The sequence below is a fragment of the Petaurus breviceps genome, unplaced genomic scaffold (assembly GCF_028583685.1).
Source record: "Petaurus breviceps papuanus isolate PSGF00001 unplaced genomic scaffold, PetGlider_PUasm1.0 90603, whole genome shotgun sequence".
Taxonomy (NCBI): domain Eukaryota; kingdom Metazoa; phylum Chordata; class Mammalia; order Diprotodontia; family Petauridae; genus Petaurus; species Petaurus breviceps.
Genome location: NW_027187284.1, coordinates 757,576 through 773,463, shown reverse-complemented (window position 1 = coordinate 773,463; position 15,888 = coordinate 757,576). Strand labels below are relative to the sequence as shown.

Sequence of the window (15,888 nt, the reverse complement as noted above, 5' to 3'; positions counted from 1 at the left end):
CCTCCCTCCCTTCTTCTTCTTCCTTCCTCCCTTCTTCTTCCTTCCTCCCTCCCTCCCTTCCTTCCTTCCTGGAGGGCAATTGGGGATAAGTGACTTGCCCAAAATCACAGGGCTACTTAAGTGTGCCAAGTGTCTGAGGTCAAATTTGAACTCAGGTCCTCCTGACTCCAGCGCTGGTGCTCTATTCACTGTGCCACCAAGCCGCCCTGTCTGTTTGTATTTTCTCTGAAGTTCAGGGTGCTTACTTTTCCCCTGAAGTAGTGAATGTAATTTAAAAAGATTGTTGACCCCTTAAACAGTTATCTTTCCTAGTAAAGCAGATTTAAGAATCTGTGCCAGCAGCCATTCTGGGTATGCCAGTATATTTGGCACTACAGCTATGGGGGGTGTCTTTGTCTACTTATATGTACACCATATAAGGGTACCTTTGAACAGATAATGGTTTGTGGTCCTTTCACCAGATGTTATGATTACTCATTACAACTCTGGTGATGAAGAAGATGAAATGATGAGCACAGGATGTTTTACATTCATTCACAGAGAATCTGTGCTCCATAATTTTTTATTACTGTAGGAAATTTAACGGTTTCATGGATTATGGGTAAAATTAGATTGTAAAAGTGAAACCCTGCTTTTCTTTTCAACTTATCTATCACTGTTTAGCCATTCTAGGGAAAGAGACAGCACTTAGCACTTAGGTGCCTGGCAGATAGTAGATGTTTCATAAATGCTTGCTAATTTAACTGGATCTGTGATAGGGAATGCCCAGTTGAGGAGACTCACTCTACCAATATAGGATATTACCTTCAATATCCTGGGGCATTGAGATATTAAGAGACTAGATGAGGGTCTCATAGCTAGTATATATCAGAGGCAGAACTTGAACCCAAGTATTCCTAATTTTGAGGTCAATCCTGAGAGATCTATCTATGCCATGCAGCCTCTCAGCTACACTCTACCATTTATAAATGTCAGAGGCTATGAGTAAGGAGGAAGACTTAAGGTTTCAGCCAATAGAGTGCTCTTTATGACCAACTCTTCACGTCACCGTAAACTTGTCCTTGGGATTTCCTTGGCAAAGATATGAGAGTGGTTTGCTCATTCCTTCTCTGGTACGTCACTATTTAACAGCTGAGAAACTGAGGGGAATAGGGGTTGTGACTTGATCAGGGTTACAGCTAGTAAGTGACTGGATTTAAACTCAGATTTTCCTGACTCCAGCTCTGGTGCTCTATCTATTGTACCAACTAAATGCCCCATTGAGGAAGGTTACCCTACTTTTAAAAAGGTAACCTAGTATCAGTGATACATTTTTGGTCTGATCTGGAAATTTAGCAGGCCTGGATTTTGCTTTTTGTGTTTTGTTTTTGGGTACACCATTTAATCTGTGATTTTTTTTTCCCAATCTGAGCCTAAAAGCAAGTATCTCCTTTATTAATCAAGAATTTATTTCACAGTAATTCTATGGTAACTTTTTAGAATTATTTACAGTTTTCTTAATCATAAAACACTTAACATTTTGAGAAGTTGTCACTACTTATTATATATTACTCCCTTTCATACAAGTTCTACTCTCTGTAATGAAATTCTTTGGCTTGTTATGTATGATCCATGGAATGAAGAGGAGCTGAGTCTCAAGGAGATAGGATTGTTTCCTCTCACTTCGAGGAAAAGCTATTATGACAAGTCATGAGTAATTCTGGGAGCAAGTAAAAAACAGGAACCTGAAATCTGGACAAGGTTCATTTGGGGGTCTGGTTTTTTTTATTTTGTTTTCATTGTTTTATTTTGCTTTTTGTTTTGTTTTTATGCAAGAAAGTCAGTCACACAAAGGGAGCTAGTGGCCAGGTGGTTTCAGATATGACTGCCATTAATTCCCACAGCAGTCTTGTTGCAGGGATGCAGAGAACTGGGAAGAGAGAGGCTGAACAGGAGATTTTATCTGAGTCAGACAAGCAAGAGCAGTGAGGAGAGGAGATGAATGTCAGGGAGACAAAGGAAAGACAGCCATGGTTGGTATGGAGAATGAACGGACACATTTTGACTTTGATCACCTCTGTTCTCTGCTGACAAATAGGCCAGATGAGGCCAGACCTAGGTATATGACTGAGTAAGTGGTAAACTTTCCCTGGACTGAGAATTCATGCAGGTGAAAGATTTCTTCCTCTTCCCTCTTCCCCAGTCCTCCCATACACTTTCTATATGAAAGAGCAGTTGTCTAATCCAAAGTGTTTCTGTTCTTTAAATTTGTTCATAATTCCTGATTTAATTAGTACATTGATGGCTGCTTACTGTAGATAAAACATGATCAAGCAATTTGCTTTGTATGTTTCATTATTTGTGAATAAGGAGTTGCCAAAGAAAACAACAGTGACTGTGCTTATTGATGAAAGTGAATCATCAGTCAATCTGGATATTGACCAAGGTATCAGGAGCAATGCTGAAGAAAATGATATGGATTTCTTAATTATTAATTATGACAATTTATTAATTATTATAATTTAATTTATTAATTATTATTGCTTTTGAAGAATGTCCCAAAGTGGATGAAACTATGCCCTTAGACAAAAGTGAGTCAATTTCCATTTGAGGGGAGGCTGGACAGGAAAGTGATGCCATGTTATGCATTTCCTTTTTACCTCCTCTCCTTGCCATGCAGAAAAATCTCTCCTAAAGGATCGAGTCTAGGGTAATGGCTAAAAAGTAGATTATACTCAATAGGGGAAAGAAAGGAATGTCTGTACCAGTCTGGTAATACCCCATTTCCAAGGTTGGGCCTTAAGAGGGAGTGAGTACTGCTGCCGTTCATTTTTATCCTCAACCAAACAAATCTCCAAGCCCTAACGTTGACAGTGCACACTTATATCTATTTTGAATATATTGATATATGTACATGATGCTACCTGTCGCTATATTGTAAGCTTCTTGAGGAGAAAGACTTTCACTATTGCATGTATACCCTCAGTTCGTAGAGTCGTGCCTGGTACATACAAGGCCCTTATTAAATGCTTGTTGTTTTTCTCTAAGCACCTTGCCTTGGAATTTTCATAGTAATATACATCTACCACTTTGTGCCAGCTCATCCAACCTCCCAACACCTCCCTGTAAATTTTTCCTTTTAGCTTGACATTTCACTACCCAGAATAGTTAGTGTCATCTGGAAACTCTGATTTCACAGTGTGCTCCCTTCTTTACATTATTCTTATATGATAAAAAGCAGGCTTTGCACTGATCTGAAAAGAATCTCACATCTCATACTCCTCTATACATAAAAGAAAACCAAACAAAAACAACTCGATTTGTTTAGAAGAACTTTATGACTGACAATGTGAGATAAAGAATGCAAGTAAGGCCATTGTTATGTTAGAGAGTGAGACTATCTAAAGTGCTCAAAGAATTTACCCAAGGTCACTCACCTAATTAATGAGGATTGATTTAGGATTAAAACTCAATTCTTGCCTTTCTACTTTCTATTGTTTTTTCATTTTCCGTTAAAACATGCTAACATTATTCTAAATTTTCACACCTAAAATTATGAATGAATTTATGACGAAATTATAACTGAAGTGAACTTTGTTCTTTAGCTATACACATCCAAAAGCACTGTCAAATTTATTTTAAATATCCTTTTCCTTTCTCCCTACCAAATCTTTTATAGTTGTTGTATTTCAACAATGAATATAGAACCCAAGTGTAGGTAGTAAAATAAAGGGGGGAGAAGAACTTCAAGAGAGAAATATGCAGTCAACTCATTAATTTCATTTTTGCTCATGAATAAAAATGTGAAGTCTCTTTCTCTGCAACATTGTAGGATGATCACATGATCTCTGGGAATAAAATCTGACATTTCTGGATCTGCATATGTCTGGATCCATGCTGATTCTCATGCTGTCCTTCTCTGCCCTAGGACCAGTTATTTATTTTCTTTTATTATCTGACATCTATTTACTACACAAATGAGTTAAGACATTTCCATGATGGACTTCTGTGAGAAGAAATATGTAAATCTTGTTAGCTCTTCAATTATAGCACTGCACAGATTGTCTGTGTTTATGTGCCAATATTTTATTATTATTTTTCTTTTATAGGTCAGTTGAATCTGTTATAAACTCAATTTAACAGTATGGGCTTAAGCAGCCATATACTACAAAAATACATATAGCTGGGACAGAACTTTCTTGGTGATATGGCAAATGTTGATATGCTTTGCTGTTTGGAATTGTTGCCAAATTAGCTTGGTTTCTACCTCTGTCAGTGGTCACAACCAGTATACTTTCATGGCAGGTAGGTGGTGCAGTGGATAGAGTGTTGGGTCTGGAATCAGGAAGAGCTGAGTTCAAATATGGCCTTACTAGAAATGAGACCCCCACCCCAGGCAAATCACTTAACTGCTATTTGCCTTGCCCTCCTCATCTTTAAAATGTGGATAATGACACCTACCAGACACTTAGCACAGTGCCTGGTCAACAGTAAATGCTATATAAATGTTAACTTTTGTTACATCTTTATTTTTGACATCTCTCCTTGTCCACATTTTCTTCTGCTTTGTCAAAACTTCATAAGTACAATATTTGTTTGCTTCTTTGCTTTTTGAATAGATTTCTGTAGTTTCTACTAAGTATGCCAATTGTGTTAATAAATTTGACTATTTTCATTTTATTAAATAGCAGAATCTGTGAATATTGGTCAGAATTTCCTGCTTTGTTATGGCTCCATTTTAATTCCTTATACACCAGCTATTTTCTGAAATAGTCTTAAGTTTTTATATACAATGCCATATTAATTTTTTTATTAGTTCACATTTAAAGCCTCTTTGCTAAGATACAAACTTATCAAAATCATAATACTTTTATTTTCATATTCCTCACCCTCTATTAGATTGCAGATTTTGTGAGGGCAAGAATCATGTTTAATTATTTGGGTTTAACCCAAGGATCTGACTGATCTCTTGGACCTATTTGGATTTGAATCATAGAAACAATTAATGGTAATTAATCTATTCTCAGATCAATTATTTGACCCCACCAGAAACTGGGAACTTCTAAAGTTAACCCAGCGCTAGGTTTTCAGTTGCTCACCAAATTAGAAGAACCCAGGTGAATAAATAATGGCAATAGCAATAATTTAGAGTTATATAATATTTTAAAGTTTGCAAACTACTTTGTACACATTAACTCATTTTCGTCTCACAGCAAACCAATGAAGTGGGAACTGTATCTCCATTTTAGAGATGAGAAAACTAAAATTGAAGGTGTTAAGTGATTGGTCTAAATAAATTTTGATAGAGCTAATAAGTGTCTAAATAGTAAACATTTAATCAGAACAGAAATAAATATTAAAATAAAAAATGGTATTGGCCACATTCTCAAATGAATGTCTTTTCAGAGGAATTTTAAAACACAAAGTCCTCTAAACTCATGTTAGTAATAGTGAGTGTATGGGCTCAGATCCACTCTTAGATGGACTTCCATGGGTCTAGATGGACAAACACCTGCTTGTCTTGCTCCTTTCCACGTCACTAGGCTGTAGTCCATCTGCTATCCATGTAGCTACTACAAACATTTTAGAATATATAGGGATGCCTGTCAATTGGGGAATGATTGAACAAGTTGTGGTATATGGTTGTGACAGAATACTACTGTGCTATAAGAAATGATGAGCTTGATAATCTTAGAAAAACTTGGGAAAACTTGCATGAAATAATGAAGAACAAAATGAGAAGAACCAAAAGAACAATGTATTCAGTAACAGCAATATTGTTTTAAGAAAATCTTTGAACAAATAAGTCATTTTGGCTATTATAGATACCCAAATTAACTATAAAAGACATATGAAGAAAGATGCTATCTACATTCAGAGAGCCTTTCCTTGGTACTGAAGATTAAGGCAAGAGTATGCGTGTTGTTGTTATTTTTGTTTTTCAATAGTGAGTTATGTCTATTTTTTTTAACTACAGATTAATCTAAGCCAAACATGACATTGAAATCACTCAGATATGTGATGATGGGACTAAGCAGGTCGGTCACCTCTCCTACAGGTGTCATACTGCATACAATTTTATGGAACTAACCAATTAAATAAAAAGTATTTTCCCTAAAAATCTAAGGCAGATCTCAGAATTGGATCATTTTGGCAACATTTGGCCCTCAAACCATATATTAGATAGCTAGGAGATTAAGTAAATAATGGTTGATCAAAGAAGACGTTTTTGGTAGTTGCACTTTTGATCAATAGAAAATGAGGTGAAGGGGTGGTTAGGTGGCACAGAGCACCAGCCCTGGAGTCAGGAGGACCTGAGTTCAAATCCAGCCTTAGATACGTAACACTTACTAGCTGTGTGACCTTGGGCAAGTCACTTAACCTCAATCGCCTGCCTTCCCCCCTCCAAAAAGAAAATGAGGTGAAGATAGAAACTTGTGATAGCCCAGGAATGAAACGACCAGATCTTTTGAAGATTTATTTATAGGAATAACAGAAGGGAGTATTTTGAAAACTGAAGCTATGCCAATGTAAGGCACCCATGAGCAAGTACATTATGTTTACTTTAGCTCCAAAGACCTCTTTTTCCATTGTCAATTTCACACATCAATATTATGTAAAAGGAAATACAATGTACATATGGTTAAGTGGATATAGTGGGCTTCCTACTCACAGGTTTCATAGCACATGTTTTCTAAGCTCCTACAAAATTTTGAATGATAAGCTTTGGTTCCATGGATTTACATATGGGAAACTTTCCAACATATTAAATTGAATAGATCCTCCAAAATTCCTTTTGCAAATATCAGTATTTAAAAGATGTTCTCATTTTAAAAATTTGGGACCCAACTTCATTGTGAACTGTACATGGTCTTCAGCAATTTGACTCATCTCTTGACAGAGTCCAGCTGTCGGTTATGTTGGCCTTACATGGCCTGCTGGCTAGTAAGGAGAGATGCAATAAATGAAGAAGGCCCATTCAACAAACCATTTTAACTGTCTCCACCACATACCCAAGATTTCTTTTGGCCAGAAATCTTCCTTTGCTGTAAATGAACAGACTGATTCAAGCAGGACATTTGGATGAAATGTCATCCCAGGCTATAACAATGTCTTTCCATTAAGAAATCTTTAGCCATGCATGATTTGAACCAGTCTGTTTCTTCCCAAAATGGTGTTGACCTTGTTTAAACGAGGCTGTCTGTCATTATGAAAAGAAGTGTATAGTTTACAAAACCTATGCTGGCAGGTTTGCAAATAGCTTATCATGCTTCTGTGAAAAAAAAAATGAAATTTACTAATATGGTAAGTTGTTACTGATTCAGATCAATTTTGGAAAAGATAAAACAAAATTATATTCTTTTCAAAGATTATTAAGTTCCAGGCATTATATGTTGATATAAGAGTAAGGCATTTAATTAGTTCAAAAATACTAAACTGTAGACTATTTTAAAAAGAAGCTCTAATCCATATCAATATAATAAAAACTATTTTGTGCCATGGAATGTTATTTTACAGTAAGAAGTAGTGAATATGAAGGATTCAGAAAAACATGTAAAATTAGTATAAACAGATACAGTGATATAGACAGAACCAATGACTATAACAATATAAATGAAAAGGTCACTGAAAGGAAGTAGAACTCTGATAATTGAAAGTCAGTCAAGTTCCTGGAGAATCAATTATGAAATATACCTCACCCCCCAAAAAAGAGAGTAAGAGGACCACTAAAACAGAACAGTGTAGGCATCATTATGTGTGATAATTGTTTTGAATGTTTTTGATTATTATTTTCTTTCATAAGGCTTAGTTCTATCTATGTGGGGTCGGGTGTTTAAAGATGTAAACTTAAGGTTGACAGTGCCCAGAAAATCTACCCTTTCCTCTATCTATAAGAGGTTGGAATTGAGGGATTCCCATTAGTAAGCCACTTAGTTCTCCTCTGCACAGCTGCCATATCTCCACCTGTAAAGTTAAACCACTGCTTCTCTAAGGTTGGGGCCAGGATATTTTTAGCCTCTGAATGCTCTTCTCTTGCAATATGGATGAGAGCACATATAACTCTCCTGTACCTCTACCCCAAAGCAGCCATAAGTGCCTCTTAGAGAGTAAGAGACTGTATATTCCTGGGTCCTTTCTTCATTCTACATCCCTTTGATCCCTGATCTTCTCTCCAGATGTCTTTAGAAAAAGGTAGAGTCTTCATTTGTATACTCCCATCTACCATCCAAGAAAGATAGGATGCTTCTCCTGTAACAATCCATTCCACAATTGTTCAAGACAATTAGTTCATCCATAACCAATGACCTATAACCCATGGGGCACCAAGGGACGTATCCATACCTTCCAAAAGAAGATGCATCCAAAAATACTAAACAAAGGCCCTCCACCTTATGAATTCATCAACCCTCTACAAACATCTGACTATGTGAGAACATGTAAATGATGAGCATAAATTCAAATGATGGTATTATATTAAGCCTCAAATATAATAATTCTCTAGTAAAAGAATATGGTTTGAGGCACTATGAATACATTATGTGATCAGTAGACTTTTAATTTGAATTCTTGCTTTTACCATTTATTTTCTGGGTAATCTTGGAGTATCCAGTTGGCAGCATCTCAGTTTTTATAAGACATTAACAATGTTTAAAAAAAAAGAACTATGATCAGTATAAAACATAAGTAATACATATATGTGTCTTTAGATTTTCAAAGGGGGTCTCAAAAATACTCATTTTATGTATTTTTTCTTTCATTAGTTGAAAAAATACAGAGTCAATGGGATGAAGTCCAAGAACATCTTCAGAGGAGGAGACAGCAGCTGAATGAAATGCTGAAAGATTCTGCCCAATGGTTAGAAGCCAAGAAAGAAGCTGAATGGACCCTGGAGAAGGCCAAAGCCAGGCTGGAATCATGGAAAGAGATTCCCTACACAATGGAAGGAATCAGAAAACAGTCCACAGAAATTAAGGTTGGTGGCTGACATTATTTTTAAAGTTAAAGGTAGATGAAATGATATTATTGGTAGAAGTTGAAAGGTTTGTAAATAAACTATGTTAATGGGAATTTACCCAAGTTCTTTAATGAAAGCTAATCCATTAATGAAGTAGAATAGGGTAAACTACAGAAGTGCAACAATGGTGCCATAGCAAGTTTTAATTTCAGAAAGATGAGCCAGATAGTCCTCTCATCCCTTATCTCAACCCCCCTGAGAGAAGGCAGCAAGGGTCTTGGCCAGTGCTTCCATCTGCCCCAAACTGTTTACCCCCAAGCTGGGATTCTACCACTTGCTGATGCTACCTCATCTCCAGCCTTCTCAAGGTGAGAAGAGCTCCCAAATATTTCTCCAACTGCACCCCTCCTTGTACCTTCTATCTTCTGCTGGTTGCAGCATATTACCTGAGACGAGGCAAGAGGCTGAGTCAGGTATTTTCCATCTTCCCCAAAGCAACAAAGATGGTGCCATCTCCTATTCCAGATCCAATTTCCGAGTCCTGCTTCCAACTTGATCCCACAACGTCATTGTGAAGTAGTCCTAGTGCAAAGAAGAGCAATGTTCTCTTTGACCTCCACTGCACAGGTTGAACTTCTGTCTTCTTTTGCATCCTTTCCTGCCTGTTCCACTCTCTAAGCATAAGTGTCCCTCAGGATTCTGTCCAGGACCTTATCTTTTCCCTCTATACTACCCCCCTCTATATTACCCTACTTGGTGATCTCATCAGTTATCATGGATTTAATTACCACCTCTATGCTGATGATTCTCAAATTTACATATCTTGTCTTAATCTCTCTGCTCACCTCCAGGCTTAAATCTCTAACTTCTTCCAGACATTTAAATGGGAATGTCTGTAGCCACCTTGCACTCAATGTGTCCAAAACTGAACTCATAAATCCTCCCCACCCCATTCTACCTTTCCTGTTACTGTTGAGGGCAATGCTATGCTCCCAGTCCCTCAGACTCACAACCTAGGAATCATCCTGGATTCATCATTATCTCTCACCTCCCAAATTTAATCTGTTGCCAAGGACTGTCATTTTCACCTTCACAATATCTCTTAAACACATTTCCTTCTCTCCCCTTGAAACACTCCCTACTCTGGGGCTGGCCCTTGTCATCTCACACCTGATCTATTGTAACAGCCTGCTGGTGGGTCTTTCTGCCTCAAGTCTCTCCCCACTCCAGTCCATCCTTTGCTTCATTGGGGCACACTAATAACTTATTGATAGAGATAGAGTCTTTGGGCTGGGGAGAGATACGGTCCTAAGACTGGGGTCCAAGCACCCCATCACAATCAGCAACTCAAGTGATTTTCCTAAAGCACAGTTCTGACCATGTTAGACTTTTAATGAACTCCATTGACTTCCTATTGCCTCCAGGATTAAATGCAAAATGTTCTATTTGGCATTCAAAGGCCATCATAATCCATTCCATGAACATAACATGTTGCATGAACAAGACACTCCATCTCTCAGCTTTGGGCATTTTCTCTTGCTGTCACCTCTGCATGTAATGCTCTCCCTTCTCATCTCCACTTGCCAGCTTCACTTGATTCCTTTAAGTTTCATCTAAAATCTCATCTTTTATAGGAAACCTTCCACAACCCCTCTTAATTCAAGTGCTTTCTCAGTTAATTTATTTCCTACTTATCCTATGTATAGCTTATTTTTTACACATTTGCTTTCATATTGTCTTCCCCATTAAATTGTGAATTCTTTGAGGAGAGGTACTGTATTATTTATAAATTAATTTATTTTTAGTTTTCAATATTCACTTGTATAATTTTTAAAATTTTCTCCACCAACGTCGGCTACCCTCTCCACAAGATGGTGTGCAATCTGATATAGGCTCTACATATATATTCTTATTAAACATATTTTCACATTAGTCATGTTATGTAGAAGAATTAGAATGAATGGGAGGAACCATGAGAGGAAAAAAGGAACTGTCTTTTCTCTCTCTCTCTTTCTCTCTCTCTCTCTCTCTCTCTCTCTCTCTCTCTCTCTCTCTCTCTCTCTCTCTCTCTCTCTCTTTCTCTCTCTTTTAAATTTGCAAGATTTAACATAGTTCCTAGCACAAAGCAGGAGTTTATTAAATGGTAGATAGATGGTGCAGTATATAGAGCACCAGGCCTGGAGTCAGGAGCACCTGAGTTCAAATCCGGTCTCAGACACTTATTAGCTGTGTGACCTGGCCAAGTCACTTAACCCTGTTTGCCTCAGTTTCCTCTTTTGAAAAATGAGCTGGAGAAGGAAATGGCAAATTACTCTGTCTTTGCCAAGAAAACCCCAAATTTGGTCCTGAAGAGTTGGACATGAGTGAAATGACTGAGCAGCAAAAATAAATGGTGATTGATTGATTAATTTGGAGCCAAAGTATCTAATTTCCCATTCTCATTTACTCTTTACTTCTCTTAAGACAGTGGACAAGTCATTTCACCTATTAGGGCCTTAGTTGCCTTATCTATAAAGAAGTTGAACTCAATTACATTTATGGTCCATCTTATTTTTAAATTTATTAATCATTAATAATTAGTACTAAAATTTAAGTTTACCTCAGTTATCTGAATATTTTAGGATAATGCTGTTTGGCAGCTTGAATTATCCTTATTGACCTTTGATTCAGCACTTTCCTTTGGAAAGCTTTTTCAAAGAACTTTGCATGTGTTCAGACTATTATGCATTATTCCTTTAAAAATACATGTTTTGTCCGTGTAGCACAGTAAAGATATTACAAAGGTATGTTTACTTCTGAAAGTTTAATAACATATACAAGCTTACTAACATGTGGGAAACATAATCTTCATCCCACTTTGATCTATATTAGATTCTGGGAAGGGGAAGAAGGTTAGGTTCATAGTTTGGCTCGGTTTGCATAGTTCCAGTTCCAAATCCAAACATCCCTTCAGCTCCAGTCCCAGACACTCTGGCTTCTCAAGACTTTGCTACTGGGCTGGTGGCTACAACACTCTACCTGCAATCCTAGCTCTAAGGTCATCATGCTCTAAGATTCTAGCTCTATCTGGATCACCTCTGGAACCAAAGCAAAGAAAAAGTAACACAGAATAGAGGCAAACACAGCACCACTACCACCGTGCCCAAGCCCATGTCTCTGGAGTAAAAAGGAGGGTAAGGGAAAGCAAATGCCCCCCTCACTGATTTACGTCATGGCTACATCCAAAAGATGGTGGAAAAGAGAGCCAATATCTTAGTCTTACAAGTTTCAAAAATGGGGGAGCCAATCAAAGAAGGTTATACCCACCTACTTATTAAGGGACACATTGGGCTCCATGTTAGCCAAAGTTGAGTCAGCCAAGGTTGAGTACACCTGTCTACTCAAAACAGAAGCCTGGTTTTACACAGTTATCATTTGGTTATATTTCTCAGTGAAGCCACCATTTTGCATCCCAGAAAATGACCTATTATGATAAAAAGTGAGATTAAAAATAAAAACTGACTGACAATAACTACCCAACATGTCCAAAAAAAGTCTGATATTATATGCAATGTTCCACAGTCAAAGCTGTAGAACTCACCTCTATCAAGAATTGAGGGAAGTGCTTCTTATATCTACTCTTTAGTCCCAACCTTCATCATTATAATTTTATAATACTCAGTTTTGATTAGTTGTTCATTCCATCTTCATTTTCATATACATTGTGTGTACTGTTTTCCTGATTCTTCTTACCTCACTCTTCATAAGTTCTTATGCCTGTATTCAACGTAGACATTGTTTCTTTTTTTATTTTATTTTTAATTTACAGAATAAAACAAGCATTTTCATAACATAATACAATAAAAGTGACAATTGTATAAGAAATTGCAAATCTACTGTACACAATTTGCTATTTCTAATATACAGTGAAACTGCCATGTAATTTTTTTCTTCCCTCCCCCCACCTCTCCCTATCATTAGACACAAATAGATGTAAATATGTGTGAGTGTGTGTGTGTGTGTGTGTGTGTGTGTGTGTAAAATTATTCCACACATACGTCTATTTATCAGTTCTCTCTCTGGATGCAGTATTTTCTTGGTTCTGCTCATTTTCCTCTTCATTATTTTGACCGTCTTTCCATGTTTTTCTAAGATCATTGAACTTATCATTTCTTATAGCACAATAATGTTCCATCGCAACATATACCACAATTTGTTCAACCATTCCCCAATTGATGGGTATCCTTCTATATTTTAAAATATTCATAGCAGCTCTCTTTGTGGTGGCAAAGAATCGGAAATTGCAGGGATGTCCTAGCCATTTTCCTGAAGGGAGAGTCAGAGAAAAACCTTCCTTCTTTCCAGCCTCTCTAGAATGCAGTAAGACAAAGGCAAAGAGTATGCAATTGTTGTGGATTTTTCAGTAGTGGTTCATAGAATCAGAAATACACTAATATTTAATTGTAATTTTTGTTTACTACTAATTAATACTCAGTAAGTGGTAATTCAGCCTCTGCTTAAAGGTCTTTAACAATGAAATTCTTTTAGTATCATGAAAAGACTGCTAGGTTTGACATAAGTGCACCCATGTTTGAATGCTGTTTCTGCTAGTGATCATTTGTATAACTCTTGGAAAGTCATATAACTTCTCTGGGTCTCAGTTTACTAACATGAAAAATGAAGGAATTAGACTAGATCACTGGTGTCAGACTCAAATAGAAACAGCGGCCATTAATTACTGTATAATGATCCCTGCGGGACACTTATTAACTTAGCTTCAAAATATAATGTTATACATGTTATATTGAGTTTTTATGTATTCTATTAAATATTTCCCAGTTATATTTTATTCTGATTTGAGCAGCACTTGGAAACAATCCATAGGCTATGTGTTAGACACTTCTGTACTAGATGACTTTTGAGGTCCTTTCCAGCTCTAAATTTATTACTAATGACCATGATGTTCCCAAGACAACCCAATCCACTTTTGTCATTGCTCTAATTGTTAGATTTCTCTTAATATATAACCTCAATGTAGCTTCTTACAACTTTCACACGTTATTTTTGATTTTCCCCTTTGAAGCCAAACATAATAAATCTAATCCTTCTTCCGCAAGAGATGATACACCAATATCATTTCTCAAAGTTGTATCTGATTGTATAGATGAACAAAGGAAAAAGCTATAAGTAAAAACTTGTGCTATGCCTGTATGTTGTCATCAAAGTCAAAACCAAAAATGGTTTAGAAAAACCTGAGTAGTTGATTAGCATCCTTTGCATAGTACTTAATATTTGCAAGGCAACATTAAGATTCATGTTCTTGATCAAGTACACCTATAGCTAGTAATTTTAGTTGTACCAATTAATAATAGTGACCAGTACTAACTTAATTAATAATTAGTCATATAGTTGTTGAGTAGAAAATATGCTGTTTTTAAAATCAGGGAAATAAGGTTCAAATCCTAGCTCTGTCATTTATTATTTGTGTGACCTTGGACAATTCATATAGTTTCTTTGAGCCCATTTCCTCTTCTATAAAAGGAAGAAGTTGGAATAGATGACGTCTTTGGTCCTCCTGCCGCTAAAGCTATGGGAGTGGGGCAGGGGGATGGAAATCAGCACGTCCCTGTGTACAAAGTATTGTACTGTATTCAGAGGGAGCTGGAAAGATGAAAAGACTTCTGAACCATACACTGAGGTGGGAAGCAATAACGTGTAGAGAAATAACTAATGCAAAATATATTGTGATTAGTAGATGATATTATTATGAAAAAAATTGCATTCTAGGTCCCAGGAAGAAAAAGAAAAGATTAATAGCTTGTTGGGGTTTAGGAAAGGCTTCATGCTTCAGGAGAAGTGTAATTTAAGCTGAATTTTGAATGATAGGTAGGATTCAAACAGTCAGATATGGATCAGCAAAGGGCGGTCCTGCTGTGTAAGAGGAGAAAGAAACATAGACCTGGCTACTTGGACAAAGTAGCGGAGGCATCATCAAGGCTCTCTTTGACATAAAATAAATGGGTGAAAAAGTCACATGAGATTTTCAACCCTATCATTATTTCTGCCAAGTAGTACATTTGTGCAAGGAACCCTTAGAGACAACATCAAGATAGACGTATGGCCAGTCTGTCCTGAATTTTCTTTCCCCTACTTTAAATTCTGTGACTATAAGTTCTAGACTTTTTATATTGAGTGAAAATAGAAAGGAACAAATTTAGGAACCTCCAAGACATTAGTATTGTCATAGAGTATTGCCCTACCTTTTGGACATCATATTGCAACTCCTCATCACCTCTTTTCTAGAAAATGTGGATGTACAACACAGCAGGGGCCTTGTTGATGAAATTAGTTGTAGGAAATTAGAGAAAGGAAAGTGAGAGAGCTGAAAGGTTGACAATAAAAATAAGAGCAGGATGGATGGCACAATTGGGCAGGAGGAAAGGGAAAAGGAAGTTTGTTGTGTAAGGAGTATTAACCCCAGAAAGGAATCTAAAATGATAGCAAGACTGGAGAGGCCCACACAACTCTGAAAATCTTGTCTCCTTTGCAAATGGCTTCAAAATATGAAAAGGATTGATTGTATTGCAAGAGAAAAGGAAACCTCAGGCTTTTTAATTGTACTGGTTTAAAGATCTCAAACTTAATTAAACTAGAATCATTTTAAAATTATCATTCTATTCAACTTTGTGAAATGAAAGATTTACCTTAGCTTTAAAATGTAATATTATAGCTGTTATATTGAGTTTTTATGTATTCTATCAAATGTTTCCCAGTTATATTTTATTCTGTTTTCAACACCAAAATGCAATTTTTAGCAAAGCATTACCCAAAGAAAAAAACTTTTGTTTACTTTTTTAGGGGAGCTTTTGTTTCTGATATATTGACAGGTAGGTAGGTAGGTAGGTAGATAGATAGATAGATAGATAGATAGATAGATAGATAGATAGATAGATAGATAGATAGATAGATAGATA

At 36.6% G+C, this 15,888-nt stretch overlaps 1 protein-coding gene across 10 annotated transcripts in view; it reads left to right on the top strand.

Moving 5' to 3' along the window:
* Positions 1–15,888, top strand: part of DMD (dystrophin) — a 2,504,498-nt gene that overhangs the window by 1,867,634 nt on the left and 620,976 nt on the right. For all 10 annotated transcript variants that reach the window (XM_069063824.1, XM_069063827.1, XM_069063826.1 and 7 more), the window contains one exon: positions 8,742–8,953. In XM_069063824.1, the coding sequence (XP_068919925.1) occupies positions 8,742–8,953 (212 nt within the window). The remainder of the gene's footprint in view (positions 1–8,741; positions 8,954–15,888) is intronic.